The sequence below is a fragment of the Pelobates fuscus genome, chromosome 8, assembly GCF_036172605.1.
Source record: "Pelobates fuscus isolate aPelFus1 chromosome 8, aPelFus1.pri, whole genome shotgun sequence".
NCBI classification, from domain to species: Eukaryota; Metazoa; Chordata; class Amphibia; order Anura; family Pelobatidae; genus Pelobates; species Pelobates fuscus.
This window is the reverse complement of record NC_086324.1, coordinates 53,842,754-53,859,031: the sequence shown is the minus strand read 5'-3', so window position 1 is coordinate 53,859,031 and position 16,278 is coordinate 53,842,754. Positions and strand designations below refer to the sequence as shown.

General features: G+C 39.0%; 1 protein-coding gene across 14 annotated transcripts in view; it reads left to right on the top strand.

Moving 5' to 3' along the window:
- Nucleotides 1-4,691, top strand: part of ABI2 (abl interactor 2) — a 61,336-nt gene extending 56,645 nt beyond the window's left edge. For all 14 annotated transcript variants that reach the window (XM_063429819.1, XM_063429818.1, XM_063429816.1 and 11 more), the window contains 3 exons: nt 1,845-1,931; nt 2,969-3,142; nt 3,935-4,691. In XM_063429819.1, coding sequence (XP_063285889.1) covers nt 1,845-1,931; nt 2,969-3,142; nt 3,935-4,110 — 437 coding nt within the window. In that variant the 3' untranslated portion in view covers nt 4,111-4,691. The remainder of the gene's footprint in view (nt 1-1,844; nt 1,932-2,968; nt 3,143-3,934) is intronic.
- The last annotated feature ends 11,587 nt before the right edge of the window (nt 4,692-16,278 follow it).

Here is a 16,278-nt window from a genome sequence, read left to right as displayed (position 1 = left end):
ATGTGGTTTTAAAACATAATTGTATATTTAATTCTGAATGCAATCGAGGGACCTGATCAACTACAGGTTTCATTTAATTACTGTAATATATTGTTTGAGTTTAGGATTATTTAATTATTACCATATGCTTGCCTATCTGTCTTCAGTCCATGGACAATAGTGATTTAATAGTGATTTGGCCAGTCCTGCAGGCTTTATGTTATATAAACTGACGATTCATCTGAGTAGAATAGATCTATTACAGAGAAATGAGATACATGGGACATTCATTAAATTCTATAGTAAATCTGTAAGAACTATCTATCTAGCTGTGGCATTACGGTCTCCTTCTACTGACCAGATGTATGTTCTCCACTCATTTGTCAGATGCCACTGTCTCCCTATAAATCAATAAGACAGAACTTACGTTTTGAAGGCACAATGTTTTCAAACATGCAACAAGTAGATGGTATTTGAGTAAAATTAAAACCGTGGGTTACATTTTGCTAAATCCAGAAAAGTTGGACACCCCATTCGATGTTTGTCAGATAGAGGGACCTGTATGTTTGTACGTGCATGCATTTTTCACTTATTAAAATCAATGGCAGCTGCTTTTGCCTGCTCAGCACAGGTACATTGACATTGAGGGATGTGACATTAGCTGGAATCTCACTGCCACTTCCTGATTGCAGCAATTGCCAGATTTGAAACCAAATATGTGGATTTATATTAAAAAACAAACAAACTAAAAAAAAAAAAACATGCACCCTCATTATGAATTGTTTCCCCCATTAGCAGCAACCTGGCACCATGTGGAAGGTGGTGAAAATATTTATATATAAACATTAAATGTGTTAAGATGTAGCGTTTTTGAATGGTAAACGTTAAATTAACACGAAATGTGTTGGTTGGCCTGGTTCTGACCGGTCATCTGGCTAACTAGCATTTTGTGAAATCATTTGTATGTTTTTTGATTTTTACTTATGTATCTAGTAAATATTACTGTGCAGACCTAGGCATGGGCGGCTTTTCTATTTCACCATAACATTTAAAAATGTATAATTTTTTTCAAATATCTTTATATACTATAAAATGAATAAAATTAGTCCTAATAACTGCAGTGGTATCGGTAGCAATTAATTGTCATTGTATGCTTTTTTTCCTTTGAATAAAGTCAAGGTTAAAAAGCATTCCGTGACTCTTTAAATGAATGTCCTGTGTTTCTATGATACTGCTGATGCATCTTGGTGCTGTACATTAGGAGTTATGCCTTCTTTCCCTCTTGTCTGCTTCCATTTCTTGCAACATGGAGGCTTTGCTGTCCCTGGCAGGAAGATCTATTTTCTGAGAGGAACTACCATTAAGCAGCCACTCTCCGCTCCCTTGGGGTACATCTATGGTACGTTTCCATATTTTCTGTCAGCCACTAGCTGTCACTAGCAGTGACGGCAAAGGCTCTGGCTCTGCATGTTTCAGGAAATGCAAGCAGAGAAGAAGGTATAGCTGCCAGCTAGTGCAGCAAAAACTATCAGCAAAGGTCATTTAGTTAACAATGGGGGAAAAAATATTACTCCTTAAATAGCCAGCTGAGTAAAGGACATTGGATTATATGAATGGAATAAACAATGTCTAATATGGTTTATTTTAATACATGTATGAATTTAGGTGGAAGTACTTAATAACACGTCCCAAGGTTTTTAGGCTGTGTGACCATCATGGGAAATGTTTACGAACTTCATGGGTGCTGGTGTGGGCTGTCCCTGATCTAGATTGTTCTATTCATTATTGCTTTTTATGGATTAAATATTTTGTGTTCTCTCTGTTTACTTCTAATGTATGGTGACGATTGTTTTCTTTCTTCACAGTGTCCCATGCTCCACCTCCTCCCTCTATCCTGCAGGTGACTCCCCAGTTACCTCTAATGGGATTTGTGGCTAGAGTTCAAGAAAACAGTATGTTTGAATAAAATACTTATTTGCTTCATTGTTATACTTCAGTGTTCTCCCCCCTCCAAAAAAAAAAAACTTTCAGAAATACAATTAGGGAGCAATATTTTACAAAATTGGAAGGGACGTTTTATAATGCATATCAAAAAGTGACATTTGCCAGAGACCAGATGCTATGGACTACATCTTCCCATACTGCGTTCCAGCTGAATGTCAGGACAGTCGTCCGTCTGGCAGAGAATCACTGGAGGTTTAGTCCAGAGCATTTTAAATGAAAACGTCAGCCATTGACTGGCTAGTCTATATCACACTTGGGCATATTTAAAGAGGTAAAAAGGGATATTTATTGATTCCTATACGTTCACTTGATAGGTACAGCATTTCACATAGCGGGTATTATCAGAGTATATAATAACACACACACACATTCACTGTCTCTCTTAAAGGACCACTATAGGCACCTAGACCACTTCAGCTCAATGAAGTGTTCTGGGTGCCAGGTCCATCTAGGGTTAATCCTGCAGCGGTAAACATAGCAGTTTCAGAGAAACTGCTATGTTTACATTAGGGTTAATCCAGCCTCTAGTGGCTGTCTCATTGACAGCCGCTAGAGGTCCTTCCGCACTTCTCACTGTGAAAATCACAGTGAGAAGACGCTGACGTCCATAGGAAAGCATTGAGAAATGCTTTCCCATGGACTGATTGAATGCGTTGACGTTGGAAGAGGGAGGAGATTTCCCCGGCGCTGGTGAGTGTTTAACCCCTTCCTCCCCCTTCAGGCCAGATGGAGTGGGTCTGTAAGGGGGGGGGACCTAAAGACCCTATAGTGCCAGGAAAATGAGTTTGTTTTCCTGGCACTATAGTGGTCCTTTAACCCCTTAAGGACCAAACTTCTGGAATAAAAGGGAATCATGACATGTCATGTGTCCTTAAGGGGTTAAGTAAAATTTGTATGTGTTAGAAAGATGTTCTATAAGGAGCACACATGACATTTTATATGACCCGTGCTGATGTCTGTTAATCGTGTCTTTGTGTTTGCTCAGTTTCTGAGACCCCACCTCCACCTCCTCCTGCAGAAGAGCCGGTGTTTGATGAATCTCCTCCACCACCACCTCCTCCAGAGGACTATGAAGAGGAGGAAGCTGCTGTTGTGGAGTACAGTGATCCATACGCTGAGGAAGATCCACCCTGGGCTCCTAGGACTTACTTGGAGAAGGGTATGATCAGAACAGATTGTGTTCCTTTAGTTTGTGAGAATATATCTGTTATTATTCTATGCACCTGTAACGCCCTACCACTTGCCCTGGTGGTTTTGTGAGTGTTTCTCCATAACACACTTTTATTTATTTTTTCCCATTTACATGAACGGTTGTAGTTAATTCAGTCCGCCATGAGTAGATCATACTTTTGTAAATTATATTTGGAACTGCACTCTAAATATAATGTTTCCTGATTAACAGATGTAAATAAACATGCTTCATCATTTCACTGTGCAAGTGAGTCCTGCTAAAAACCAAAGCGTGTCCTTTGAGTTGCCCTTTCCTCCACCCTGTATTCGCACGTTTTGCAAAATGAAAAAAACTTGGACACACTTCACACTTAAAGCTTTTCAGCAAGCTGAATTTCTTTAGGGGTCTGCAGTGTCCCTTTATGGGTTTCCAGTTCTAATACAATAAAGGACCATGAGATACCTATTCCACCTGGTTCTAAGAGATATTGGACCAGAAGGTCCGCGGACCTCACCCTGAAGTCCACTTGAAGCACAAAGTTGTGTATAACATTCTCTGCTGGTAAACATAAACTAGACATTCATTCCTATACATCAAATGGACTTGTATTATATTTTTGCAAACTTTATGAAGTTATATTAATAGTTCTAAAACAAATTAATTAGCAACACTGTTAGCCTTCTAAGAGTCTGTAAGAGAAATTATCAGTAGGTACAGTAACTATATGAAATGTACTCGAAGTTGTAATAACTAACAAATCTGTTTTTTTTTTTTCCTTAGTTGTGGCAATTTATGACTACACGAAAGACAAAGAAGATGAACTCTCCTTTCAAGAAGGAGCCATCATATATGTCATTAAGAAGAACGATGATGGGTGGTATGAGGGTGTAATGAACGGGGTGACAGGGCTCTTTCCAGGCAACTATGTGGAGTCCATCATGCATTATTCTGAATGATGACCAAATGAGCCCTGGCAAAAAAAAAAACTTCCAAAACCGGATTCGTCAAGGGTTTCCCAGATTTAAATGAGCCCCTGGGGGGCCAAACGAAAAGACTTAAGAGGATCGTTGTGATTGAACCACTCCCACCCCCTCCCCCTATTTTTCTTTTTCTTACCATTTAAAGAAATAGTGATTCAAGTCGTTTGAACAAAAGTGATCTTCCTGCTGCTAAGAGTGGCTCTGGGCTCGAGAGGTTTGTTGAATGGGCACAACATTGATAGATTAAGCAGGGTCTAATGCATTAATAATCCCTGTCTGAACTTTTCATCCATGCTGCCCCCCAAATTTTATCCCGCTATTAATAGTATTGAATGTCGTCTACCAGTACGACTCAAATTTTACACATTTTGTTCTTCAGCCCTTGCTGAGCCTCTACCCGATTCCACAAAGCTGCACAATTTAAACAAATTAATATTTGCCTGTGGTAGGCTCTTTGTTCTGCCCATCATTGTTATATTGTATGCAGAAGTTTCTTGCGCAGTGGTTTTTGCATTCTTTGCCACAATGAACACTAAGTAAAATACTTTATTAAGGGAGTCCAGAGTTTGCTTAAATAAATAAATTTACCTATGTAATTAACTTTGAAGTTCAAATCTCTGAGATGTCGACGCATTTTACATATTTCGTACACATTACCAAATATTTGGATGTTCCCTGAAAATGTACTATTACACATACAGTTGTTCAGCAGTTTGTATTCTGCAGTACTTTGTACAAATACTTATGTTTGGCACACATGACACCAGCTTTCACTGTAAATCATCATAAACAAGGGAGGGTTTTTATACCGGTTTGAAAAGGTCAAACAGGTACAAATGCATTTACTTGATACCGTCTTATTGAAAACTCCATTGTACTTCTGTAGGGCATCATACAACCTTTTCCCCTTTTAATAATCCCAATCCCATTAATCACAGAACTGATAATGGTAGGTTTTAATAATTGAATGGCATGTTTTCTGAGAATGCAGCCAATGATTAGAAGTATAATTATTCACAACCAGGGCTGCAAAGTCTCCTAGTTTAATGTTCTGCAGCACCTAGACATGTTTCTGATTTCACTGAAAATGGCACATTGACATGCACGCTCCGCAACGTGTTATGCTTTTATGTAGATGTTCAGTACTTTTGTCAACCTTTTTTCCATGTATTTTCAGGCTGATTATTTTGAAAGGTTGTGAAATTGTTTCTCCATAGATAACACTTGTGTAGGAGAGTGCCAGAAAGCAGATTGATGTCATGTTTGTATTTACTTACTGGTGCATGATGTGCACTGACGGAAGAGAAACTGGCTGCTCATTCTACTAGAACTGAATTATTGTTAAGCCTTTTGTTGGATTGAGATTACACAATGTCGGTCTTGGTAGGGCTAGAAGTGTAAAACTGGCACATTTGGATAATCAAAATATTAGGTAATCAAAATATTATGCAGCAACAATATATATTAAGAGAAACACTTCGGTCACTCTCACCATAACAACTTCATCTAAATTAAGTTATGGTGCTTGGAGGCCACCAGGCGCTCTTACCTTAAGGGGTTAAACCGTTTATCGTTTGACAGTTTATCACCAAAGGCTGCCTCCAGGTCCTCTAGTGGAATTCGGCTTCCGAAAGCGAGGAGCGTTGCCTGGTAGGGGTGCTACTGATTGGCTAGAGCTGATGGCAAAGAAAATATATAATTAGAATAGGATAAACATAATATATATCATTCTCTGGCTATTGCTGATTATTTAAAAAGGATTGTTGCAGTATTTTGTTAAACAAGCACACTGGATTGCAGATTTAAGGGGAATGATGGCTAATCTTGACACTGACCGATATTTTATCAAACATTTTCTACAAGCTGGTAATACTGACAGAGGGAGGAGGCTTTTAACGGACGTAATACTTACAGATAAATTCTGTTAGATGGAATAAGATTATCTCTTGGTAGAGAACAGCAGTTTTACCTCTAATAGGTAGATCCCCAGATGATGCCTTTGGAATGCCTTTAAAATAACAGAGCATCATGGAAGCTGTAGTTTTAAAAGATCTGGGGATCTACCTTTCGGAGCCCTTGATATACTAAGTTTGTACTGGTTCTGCTTGTATATTAGAAAACTGCCGGTATTTACTTTTTCAATAGCACAGCATAAAATCAGAGTATAATCAACATTTACTGCTTGCTGTGACTTGCAATTAATGAACCATAACGTACAAATACACTGCTCAAAAAAATAAAGGGAACACAAAAATAACACATCCTAGATCTGAATTAATTAAATATTCTTCTGAAATACTTTGTTATTTACATAGTTGAATGTGCTGACATCAAAATCACACAAAAATAAAAAAATGGAAATCAAATTTTTCAACCCACGGAGGTCTGGATTTGGAGTCACACTCAATATTAAAGTGGAAAAACACACTACAGGCTGATCCAATTTTGATGTAATGTCCTTAAAACAAGTCAAAATGAGGCTCAGTAGTGTGTGTGGCCTCCACATGCCTGTATGACCTCCCTACAATGCCTGTGCATGCTCCTGATGAGATGGCGGATGGTCTCTTGAGGGATCACCTCCCAGACCTGGACTAAAGCATCTGCCAAATCCTGGACAGTCTGTGGTGCAACGTAACGGTGGATGGAGTGAGACATGATGTCCCTGATGTGCTCAATTGGATTCAGGTCTGGGGAACAGGCAGGCCAGTCCATAGCATCAATGCCTTTGTCTTGCAGGAACTGCTGACATACTCCAGCCACATGAGGTCTAGCATTGTCTTGCATTAGGAGGAACCCAGGGCCAACCGCACCAGCATATGGTCTCAGAAGGGATCTGAGGATCTCATCTCGGTACCTAATGGCAGTCAGGCTACCTCTGGTGAGCACATGTAGGGCTGTGCGGCCCCCCAAAGAAATGCCACCCTACACCGTTACTGACCCACTGCTAAACCGGTCATGCTGGAGGATGTTGCAGGCAGCAGAACGTTCTCCATGGCGTCTCCAGACTCTCACGTCTGTCACATGTGCTCAGTGTGAACCTGCTTTCATCTGTGAAGAGCACAGGGCGCCACTGGCGAATTTTCCAATCTTGGTGTTCTCTGGCAAATGCCAAACATCCTGCACGGTGTTGGGCTGTAAGCACAACCTCCACCTGTGGACATCGCGCCCTCATTCCACTCTCATGGAGTCTGTTTCTGACTGTTAGAGCAGACACATGCACATTTGTGGCCTGCTGGAGGTCATTTTGCAGGGCTCTGGCAGTGCTCCTTCTGTTCCTCCTTGCACAAAGGCGGAGGTAGGGGTCCTGCTGCTGAGTTGTTGCCTTCCTACGGCCTCCTCCACGTCTCCTGATGTACTGGCCTGTCTCCTGGTAGCGCCTCCATGCTCTGGACACTACGCTGACAGACACGGCAAACCTTCTTGCCACAGCTCGCATTGATGTGCCATCCTGGATAAGCTGCACCACCCGATCCACTTGTGTGGGTTTGTAGACTCCGTCTCATGCTACCTCTAGCATGAAAAGCACCGCCAGCATTCAAAAGTGACCAAAACATCAGCCAGGAAGTGGTCTGTGGTCACCACCTGCAGAACCACTCCTTTATTTGGGGTGTCTTGCTAATTGCCTATAATTTCCACCTGTTGTCTATCCCATTTGCACAACAGCATGTGAAATTGATTCTCACTCAGTGTTGCTTCTTAAGTGGACAGTTTGATTTCACAGACGTGTGATTGACTTGGAGTTACATTGTGTTGTTTAAGTGTTCCCTTTATTTTTTTGAGCAGTGTATAAGTGTGAAGGTATCTGGGGGGATAAAATCAATAAATTGCCCTTTTTAACATGATATTTAAAACACTTATTTCCCAAGACAATTAAAAATAAACTGCAAACATAAGAAACATAGATTTTACCCCCTAATACCTTTATTTTTTTTAAGTCTTGATAAAAACCTTTAGGTTAGACGGGAATGTGGTAGAATACCTTTCTTGTTGTTTATAATACACTATATGCTATGAGGCATGGTCTGGTATAGATAATACAGAGCATTATGTTCCTAAATCAAGCATTGCCTTCCATTTTAATTTTTTCAGATGCCATTTAAAAGAAAGTTAATCCTAATTTCTCAGGCAAAGGAGCCCGACAAAGAGGCTGTATGTTTGATCCTGTGTTTTATATTGTGGGATTACAGGCTTTTTTCTAGACTGTACAATAAAATGAAATTGGTGTCTGGTACGTGCCATAAGTGGACCATTTGAGTAAGGAAAGTGACTGTTGAAGCACAAAAATAGTAGAGTTTACACAATGCCTGGCTACAAATTTACAGAGCTATGTTTTTTATTATTATTTAGACCAATTTCATCTACTAAATGAAAACCATAATCGGCCAAATTAAAAGAACATGCCAAGCACCATAACCACTACAGCGTGCTGAATCTACCTAGTAATAACACTTTGCTGAATGTATTCTGTCCACATAGCACTGTGGCGGACCGCCTGGCATCCCGACTGGGTACCTCCATCAATCACGCTTTCTAGTGCTCAGTGAGTACCATAAGCACCGCACACCATAACCACTGTAGCCCCCGCAGCTTGGCTGGGGTCTCGCCGTCCCTTTCCACCCTGGACCAACACCTAGATCCAACTCCCAGTGGGAAGACCTCTCCTCAAGAGAGTATAGCAAATGTAGCAATCCCCCCCACACATGAGCCAAGGCTTAATGCTGGGAAGTAGTCTGTTTAATGGGAACACAGTCACAGAATGTATACAAGTCACAAACTCCTTCCCTGTGCCTGAGAGATAATTAAGTCAAGAAATGTACAAACTAAATAATCTCCAGGTACAGGAAAACTTACAATTGTGGAACACCCGAAAAGTACCCCCCAAACACATCAACACCCCACAAAAGTTATATCCTCTGATGGCCCCGATTTGGGTGACCAAAATATACAAAAATCACCCAGATCGGTTCGGAATTTCTATGGAAGTCATAATTTGACCGACCGTGCACATGATCCTATGCCCAAAGCAGTTTCATGAATTCTTTGCCAACGGTCGGTCAAGTTCGGTAGTTTAAAAACGAACAAACTACCGAACATAGTCAGTGTACATTCCGAACGCAGGCGATGATGGAAGTCCAGCGGTGTTTGGGAGTTTCCGTGTCCGATTTTGAGTTCCATGAACTCAACGACCAAACAAGCGTTCGTGGGAACAAGATGGGCTGCCACCTCGTGGTCGTTCATACGAACTGTGACCACCCAGATGAACAATTATAACACTGCGGTTAATATTGTTAAGAGGTGATGATGGGGCTTAACAAGCTCCCGGGTGGTCCATGGTTCGTGCGCCTGTTTGGTTCCCGAACAGCATAGGAAAATAGCTTGAACTAAGTCTTTTAACAGGCTTTTGCAGGGCCCATAGTCTTGGGGCAGGAGGCTAGTCAGCAGGCCCCTGCAGGAACACATGGCAGATGCATTTCTGCCACAAGCATCACTAGACTTATGTTATGATTGTAGGTAGAGGTTTAAAGCCATTTTATTTAAGACCAGCTTACTAATTACTTACAATTCTAAAACAATTTGAACATTGAAATTCATAAAATGTTTTCCTTTGAATTAACTTTCTGACAAGATACTGGAGTTAAAAGCTTTTTTTTTTTAATTCACATTTTTTTATTTAAAGAAACACTATAGCGTTATAAATACAAACTTGTATTCCTAAATCTATAATGTCCTGCTACGCATTTAGGTGTTCCCCTGTATGAGGGTTTGAAAAAAAATACCTTTCAGATGACACGTGCTGCTCTACTTCACTGCTGCTCTGCCTCTTTGGTTGAGATCAATTAGTGTTGATGAGCTCACTCAATCAAAACCTTCCCCATAGGAAAGTACTGGGAGGCCAGTGCACATGCGTGTCAAACTGAGCCAATCAAATGCTGCTCTATGACTAGCAATTGATCCATAACTGAGTTTTAACTCTGTCATAGCAGAGGAAGTGCCTTGTTAAGGCTTAAACAGATGGGTACTGCATCCAGACTACGTCATTCACAGGAAGTGGTCTGGGTGCTTTTAGTGTCCCTTTAATGTATGAGATTCCTTCTTCTTGTAACAAACGTTATATTCAACAATATGATGTTGAATCTCCCTCCTTAGTCTCATATCAATGGTGGGTGTTGAAAATTCTCCCTCAAATAAGGAAATAACTGTCAATTCATTAGATTAAGATACAACTGAAGAAAACCTAACTTCATTATTCCTCAAAAACATAATTAAAATTATATGCCACACTGTAAATCCCACATCCCTGCTAATAGTGGAATTATGAACTGACTGTAGCAGGGTGTAATTTTGCTGACTGACTTAACACCTTCTTATATTACCAGTACATAAGAGCTCTAGTTGAAGGTTTTCTGAGATCCGAAAGAGACTGTGTTCATAGCTATGAAATGAAAATCAAACTAATTGATCAAATATGTCTCTTAAAGGAATACCACTAGGATAGGATATAAACACATTCATAGTAAAGGGTTCAATTATCAAAGCAATATGAAAACCAAAAAAACAAAGTAATCACTAGTAGTTCTAGGTGCAAATGTTGTCGTATCTTCATATCAGGGTTTTACAACGCCTATATCTGTCACACGAACTAAAAAAGAAATCTGATTTAAAAAAAAAAAAAAGACATCATTTTTTTTTTTTTTTTTATAGGCTTGCAGAGTCTTCCTAATGTCTTTTAAGGACTCTGCACACACACCACACAGGTGTTTTTCATTACAGGAACTGTGTAAAAAGTGGATTGGTCTCCCTTTGCTTTTTTTGTGCGATCTAAGATCTGTGTTTACTTTCCATTTTATTAGCGATAGTGTTTGATTATATATTTGAACACAGTATGCTTTGTAGTTAAACCCCCAACAATACATTGTGTTCTCAAGACATGCTGGAAGATTGGAAACACATTTTTATAGATAGTAGATAACCTTGCACCATAAGTTTGATCTCTAATTTCCATCCCCATCGGGTTTTTTTTTTTTTTTTTTTAGAGAGATCATACACTTATGTTATAAAGCACAAGCTATTCCTCAATCTCTCTTCCTAGGATTTTAGGCTTAGACGTTTTGGAAGCAAAAAACGGGTAATTCATTATATTTCTAGAATATATACATAAGCTTTTGTGCCTTTCGATTAGGTCATCGTTTTGTACACTTTATCGTAAAATGACGAAGTCATTATTTATAGCACATGCAAAACAGCAACATTAGCATTTTAGAGAAGATAATCTAATAGAGGGACTAAGAGATTCACCTGAACCTGTCCCTTGCGGGTGCCGCCACCTTCCTCCATCTGCTCTGGTGACGACCGTCTGGACTGACTCTGTAGCTCTAAGTCTAAGAAAGTCTGGTGAAGGAATTATACAAATACAAAGTAGTCCCTAATTTGTCATTGTATATATCTTGACTAGGTTAGAATTCCAGTGAAATTTCAACACAGTCAAGATTAATATTTCAAAAAGATTGTAAAATTACAAAAACTTACAGGAACAATAGGTTGAAGAGGGCCCTGCTCAAACGAGCTTACAGTCTATATGTATATTGCTAGGATATTGTCCATTGTGAAACTGTATATATGACAAAATACACAACTCAGTCCATTGACTCATGCGAATACATTTAAGATTAAGGCTAAGCAAATAAAATTAAAGCAGTCCAAACACAGATCTATCTCGTATTTACTGAGAAAACTCATATTCAATTATACAAATACATTTTGCATATATAAATGCACATACTATGTGTATTTTAAAATGTATAATGTATAGAATGACACACAAACTGAAATTAAAATTTCTGTTAATATAATGTTTTAATATCATAGATAACTAATTAATTTGTTGTGTGATATTTGCACGTTAATATTTAAAGTCCATTAGCTGCTATGAGTTTAGAACATACACTACTAGTTGCGCAAAAATATCTTGAGGTCCAGAATGCATGTAATAGCGTGCAAAATAAGGGTATGCATCTGTACATCACTAGCAACTTGTAAGTTAAACTGACTTGGTATGTAAATCAAAGCAAGACCAGTGATGCCTGAGATTTGTCAGTCATTTTCTGGTCTCTGCAGATCATGTGAGATGGTTGTAAATTCATTTTATTGAGACTTTTCTAGGGTTTACTCTATAATACATTGAAAGTGATATGTAGAGTAAATTTGCCATGTATTATATTCTGCAGGACTTTGGCAGATGGTGGATGTATTCCTAAAAAAACCCCACAAAAAACTTTATTACACCTCAATCTACTACTATCAGACGACTACTCCCTTTTCAATCTTCTTCTGTGGCCTTTTTTGAAGGAGACCAGATGGAGATCTGTGTTAGACAGTAAAGTTGGCATGAGGGTATGGGCACTGTTGGAGCCAAATTGGCCTAAGATGACTCAGAATAGAGTTGGGCTGAAACATATTTTGGAAGCTTTTCTTTTTTTCTTACATACAGTCCAAATGGTAATTTAGGTACTTTTTACTCTATTGGCGCACCTCACAGCATTTCGAATAGACAAAAAGGAACACTTTAATGTCAAGGGTGTGTCCATGAGCAGGCCATTCCAAAAATGTTTAGGTGACTTACAAATAACAATTTATACACCAAAAATGGAATTTCGAACTAGAACACTGTAGCTTATTTACACAGACTGATTTCATACTCGGTTGTTGTAGTTTAAATGTACATTAAAGACACACTTTGGGGACCAATACTACTTTAATACATTTGATAGCCTTTGGCGTTATTAATATGCTGTGCTTTTCTGCATGCTCAACTCATTAACTTAATAATTGGTGCCCGGAGTGTCCCATTAATGTGAGTATTGCTGCTGTGGAGCTCTGTTATACACACAGGAACACCAGCAATATGGAGCTCCTAAAAAAGAACAACATTGTGAAAGAATAGAGGGACTTGGGCCCAACATTGGGACACATTGGATGTATGCATTAGTCATTTTGCACTCTACGGTCTATTTTAGTACTTAATATGTAAATAAAACCTTGGTGTTTGACCCCTTATAAGATTACATTGACAGCATTTTAAACCTCCATCAAATTACCAAGCGTAGACTAATGTTTTACATATAAAATCTTTACAGCACTAAGATCTGTTTACATAGCGTTAATGCGTTGCACATGGTGCATCAGAAAAAAATAACAATAGGACATTGTCATAACGGATTTGGATTTAGAGGACAGCTCCAACTTTTTTCCTTCAAATTTAAATTTAATAAAGTATAAAACGCTGGACATGCTCAATCTCAACGAGACTTTGATCATGCATAATCTTGATGAGAATTGCTGATAATTGAAACTAAGCTGCATTATTTTTTATTAGTACATTATTCCAGTTATACAGATTGTTGCAGCTCTAAAATGAATGGGATTTTACTTATCAGGTCTCGATATATATCTTATGTCAGTTCTACAGACATTACAGATGGTCTACATGTAGATTTTTCTCATTTCATAAACCTTCTAAAGAATTAAGTGCTGTTGCTTAGCAGCAGAAGTTCTGCTTCTGGATGTAATTTGAACTTTTCACTTTATTCTCTACCTTAATCTAGTTCCAGTACACTGTGTAAACCTAGGTAGAGATACATCGCAAATGTTTCCTTTAATCAGTCTGCATATAAAAGGACACTCCAAGCACCATAACCTCAACAGCACATTCATTTTGGTGCTTGGAGTGGCCCCTTTAATGAGTTTTTCTTTAATTACTTAGGATGGATGCTATGAATGAGAAATTACATTATCATTTTTACAGCATTTAACTAAAATACGTCTAAAACTGGTAGTACCATGTTAAGGGAAATTGATATACAGCAATTATACGAAGACATTTTCATCTGCCCTGGGAATTTGTTTTTCCATAAGCAATTCTAAACAAGTGGTGTTAGCTTGGATTTGTAGACGTGGCTGCTTTTTTGTTATATTTAATGAATTCACAAACTTACTAAAAGCTCCTAATGTCATGAAGCAATAAATAAATAAAGGTGTAAACTTGAACAGTTACAGTTTCCGTATTCACACACGGAAACCATTAAGGACCAAATTGTACCCTCCGCCACCATCAACCATTGTCCCTACTCTCTTCCCCCATCTAATCCAAGCAAGGAATGTCCTTACTTATCGTTTGTCAGCTCTATACAGCCTTGCTGTTAGTTAAATGGGGATTCACTTTTTAAAATGTGATTCTTAAGCCTTATGGTAGCATAGACTGTCCACCATCATTAAAGGAATTCTCTATGCACCACCACTGCCACTACAGCTTATTAGAGTGGTTGTAGGTGCAGTCCTTTTCTTGCCTATCCTCTTTGCTTTGGATTTCATAAAGTGGAATATATACTGCACTAAGACCGAGCATTGCAGCTCTTAGCACATGGGTTTAGCAGGATCTGGCTGTGTCAAACCACTGCTACCTTTCCAGTACATGGAACTGCATCCATAGCTAAGATAAGGGTTAGCTTTAGAAATCCATCCTTGCTTATAAAGCATGCTGTAATGTTTGCCATTTAAAGGGTTACATATTAAATGAATGCCTTCGACATGTATATTTCCTGATATTTGCAGCAATGCCAAAGGTTAGATAGCAAGGTAGATCACTTCATTGGGAAAGCAAGTTGTCAGCCAAAATGCCAATATTAAAAGCAGCTTTCATGTGCGTTTGCATTTTTCATCAGGTTCTAGTCTTATTTTAGAATAAGGACATAAGAAAATCGCTGGCTCAGCTTTATTAAGAGGGAACATCTTATGCTGCCAGTTTATATATTTTCCCTTTAAATAAATATCACATTTCAGTTATGTTAGTTAATAAAATGCTGTAAACTTTCCTCTTTCTGTAAAATGCAGTTGCCACATTTGTGTGTTGTCAATTAAAGGACCACTATAGTGCCCTAAGGGTGCCCCCACCCTCAGGGACCCCCTCCCGCCGGGCTCTGGGGAGAGTAAAGGTTTAAAACGTACCTTTATTCCAGCGCCGGGTGGATGGCTCTCCTTCTCCTCTCCGCCTCCGATCCTCTGTTTCGGCTGAATGCGCATGCGCGGCAAGAGCTGCACGCGCATTCAGCCGGTCTCATAGGAAAGCATTTACAATGCTTTCCTATGGACGCTTGCGTGCTCTCACTGTGATGTTCACAGTGAGAATCACGCAAGCGCCTCTAGCGGCTGTCAGTGAGACAGCCACTAGAGGATTTGGAGGCTGGATTAAACCACCTATTATAAACATAGCAGTTTTTCTGTAACTGCTATGTTTATAAAAAATGGGTTAATCCTAGAGGGACCAGGCACCCAGACCACTTCATTAAGCTGAAGTGGTCTGGGTGCCTAGAGTGGTCCTTTAATTACCATTGCATTACTCATAAACAGAGTTTATTCTCTAAACAGTAATTGTGGTGAACTGAACAATGAATTGCAAAGTTTATGCCAAAATATTGAATTGTAAAAAGGCCTATAATTAAAGAAGACATTCAGGGGCACTCCACTGCCCCCACCCCAAAAAAAAAAACACTGTTTAGTAGATATACCCCCAAATAAAATATGTGCACATTTAATTATATATAAAAACAGATCTCTTGCCTGAACCCTTTGCAAGCCCACCCAGACTTTCTATGGCTGTCCAATCACATACTTCCCAATGCAGCTCAATGAGAAGTCTTTGCATGGAAGGTGCCTCTTGAGTTTAGCTCCACTGAGCAAACCAACCAGGCTGGTTGGCAGAACATTTAAATAAAGATGAAACTGGCATTTGAAAGAAGCAAAATATGTACAGGGAATCTGAAATTGTCTTTGCAATGTGCAAGAGAGATTTAGATTTTTTTATTTGCAAGAGAACTACACTATAGCAGCTCTTTTATTTATATATATTTATATAATAAAGAGAGAGAGAGAGCGCTGTGGAATTTGTTGGCGCTTTATAACTAATAATATAAATGATAACAACATTTAGGTAACCACTTGTAACAATGCTGGCCGACCTCTATGACAATGCCTCTATGCCTAATGATGTCGGTTTCTTTGCTGGACTTGGGTGGTTACGCCAATGTTTATGGTACTGGACACTTGGTCACTTACACAAGGAATACATTGCAATAATACAGGCACAAAGAT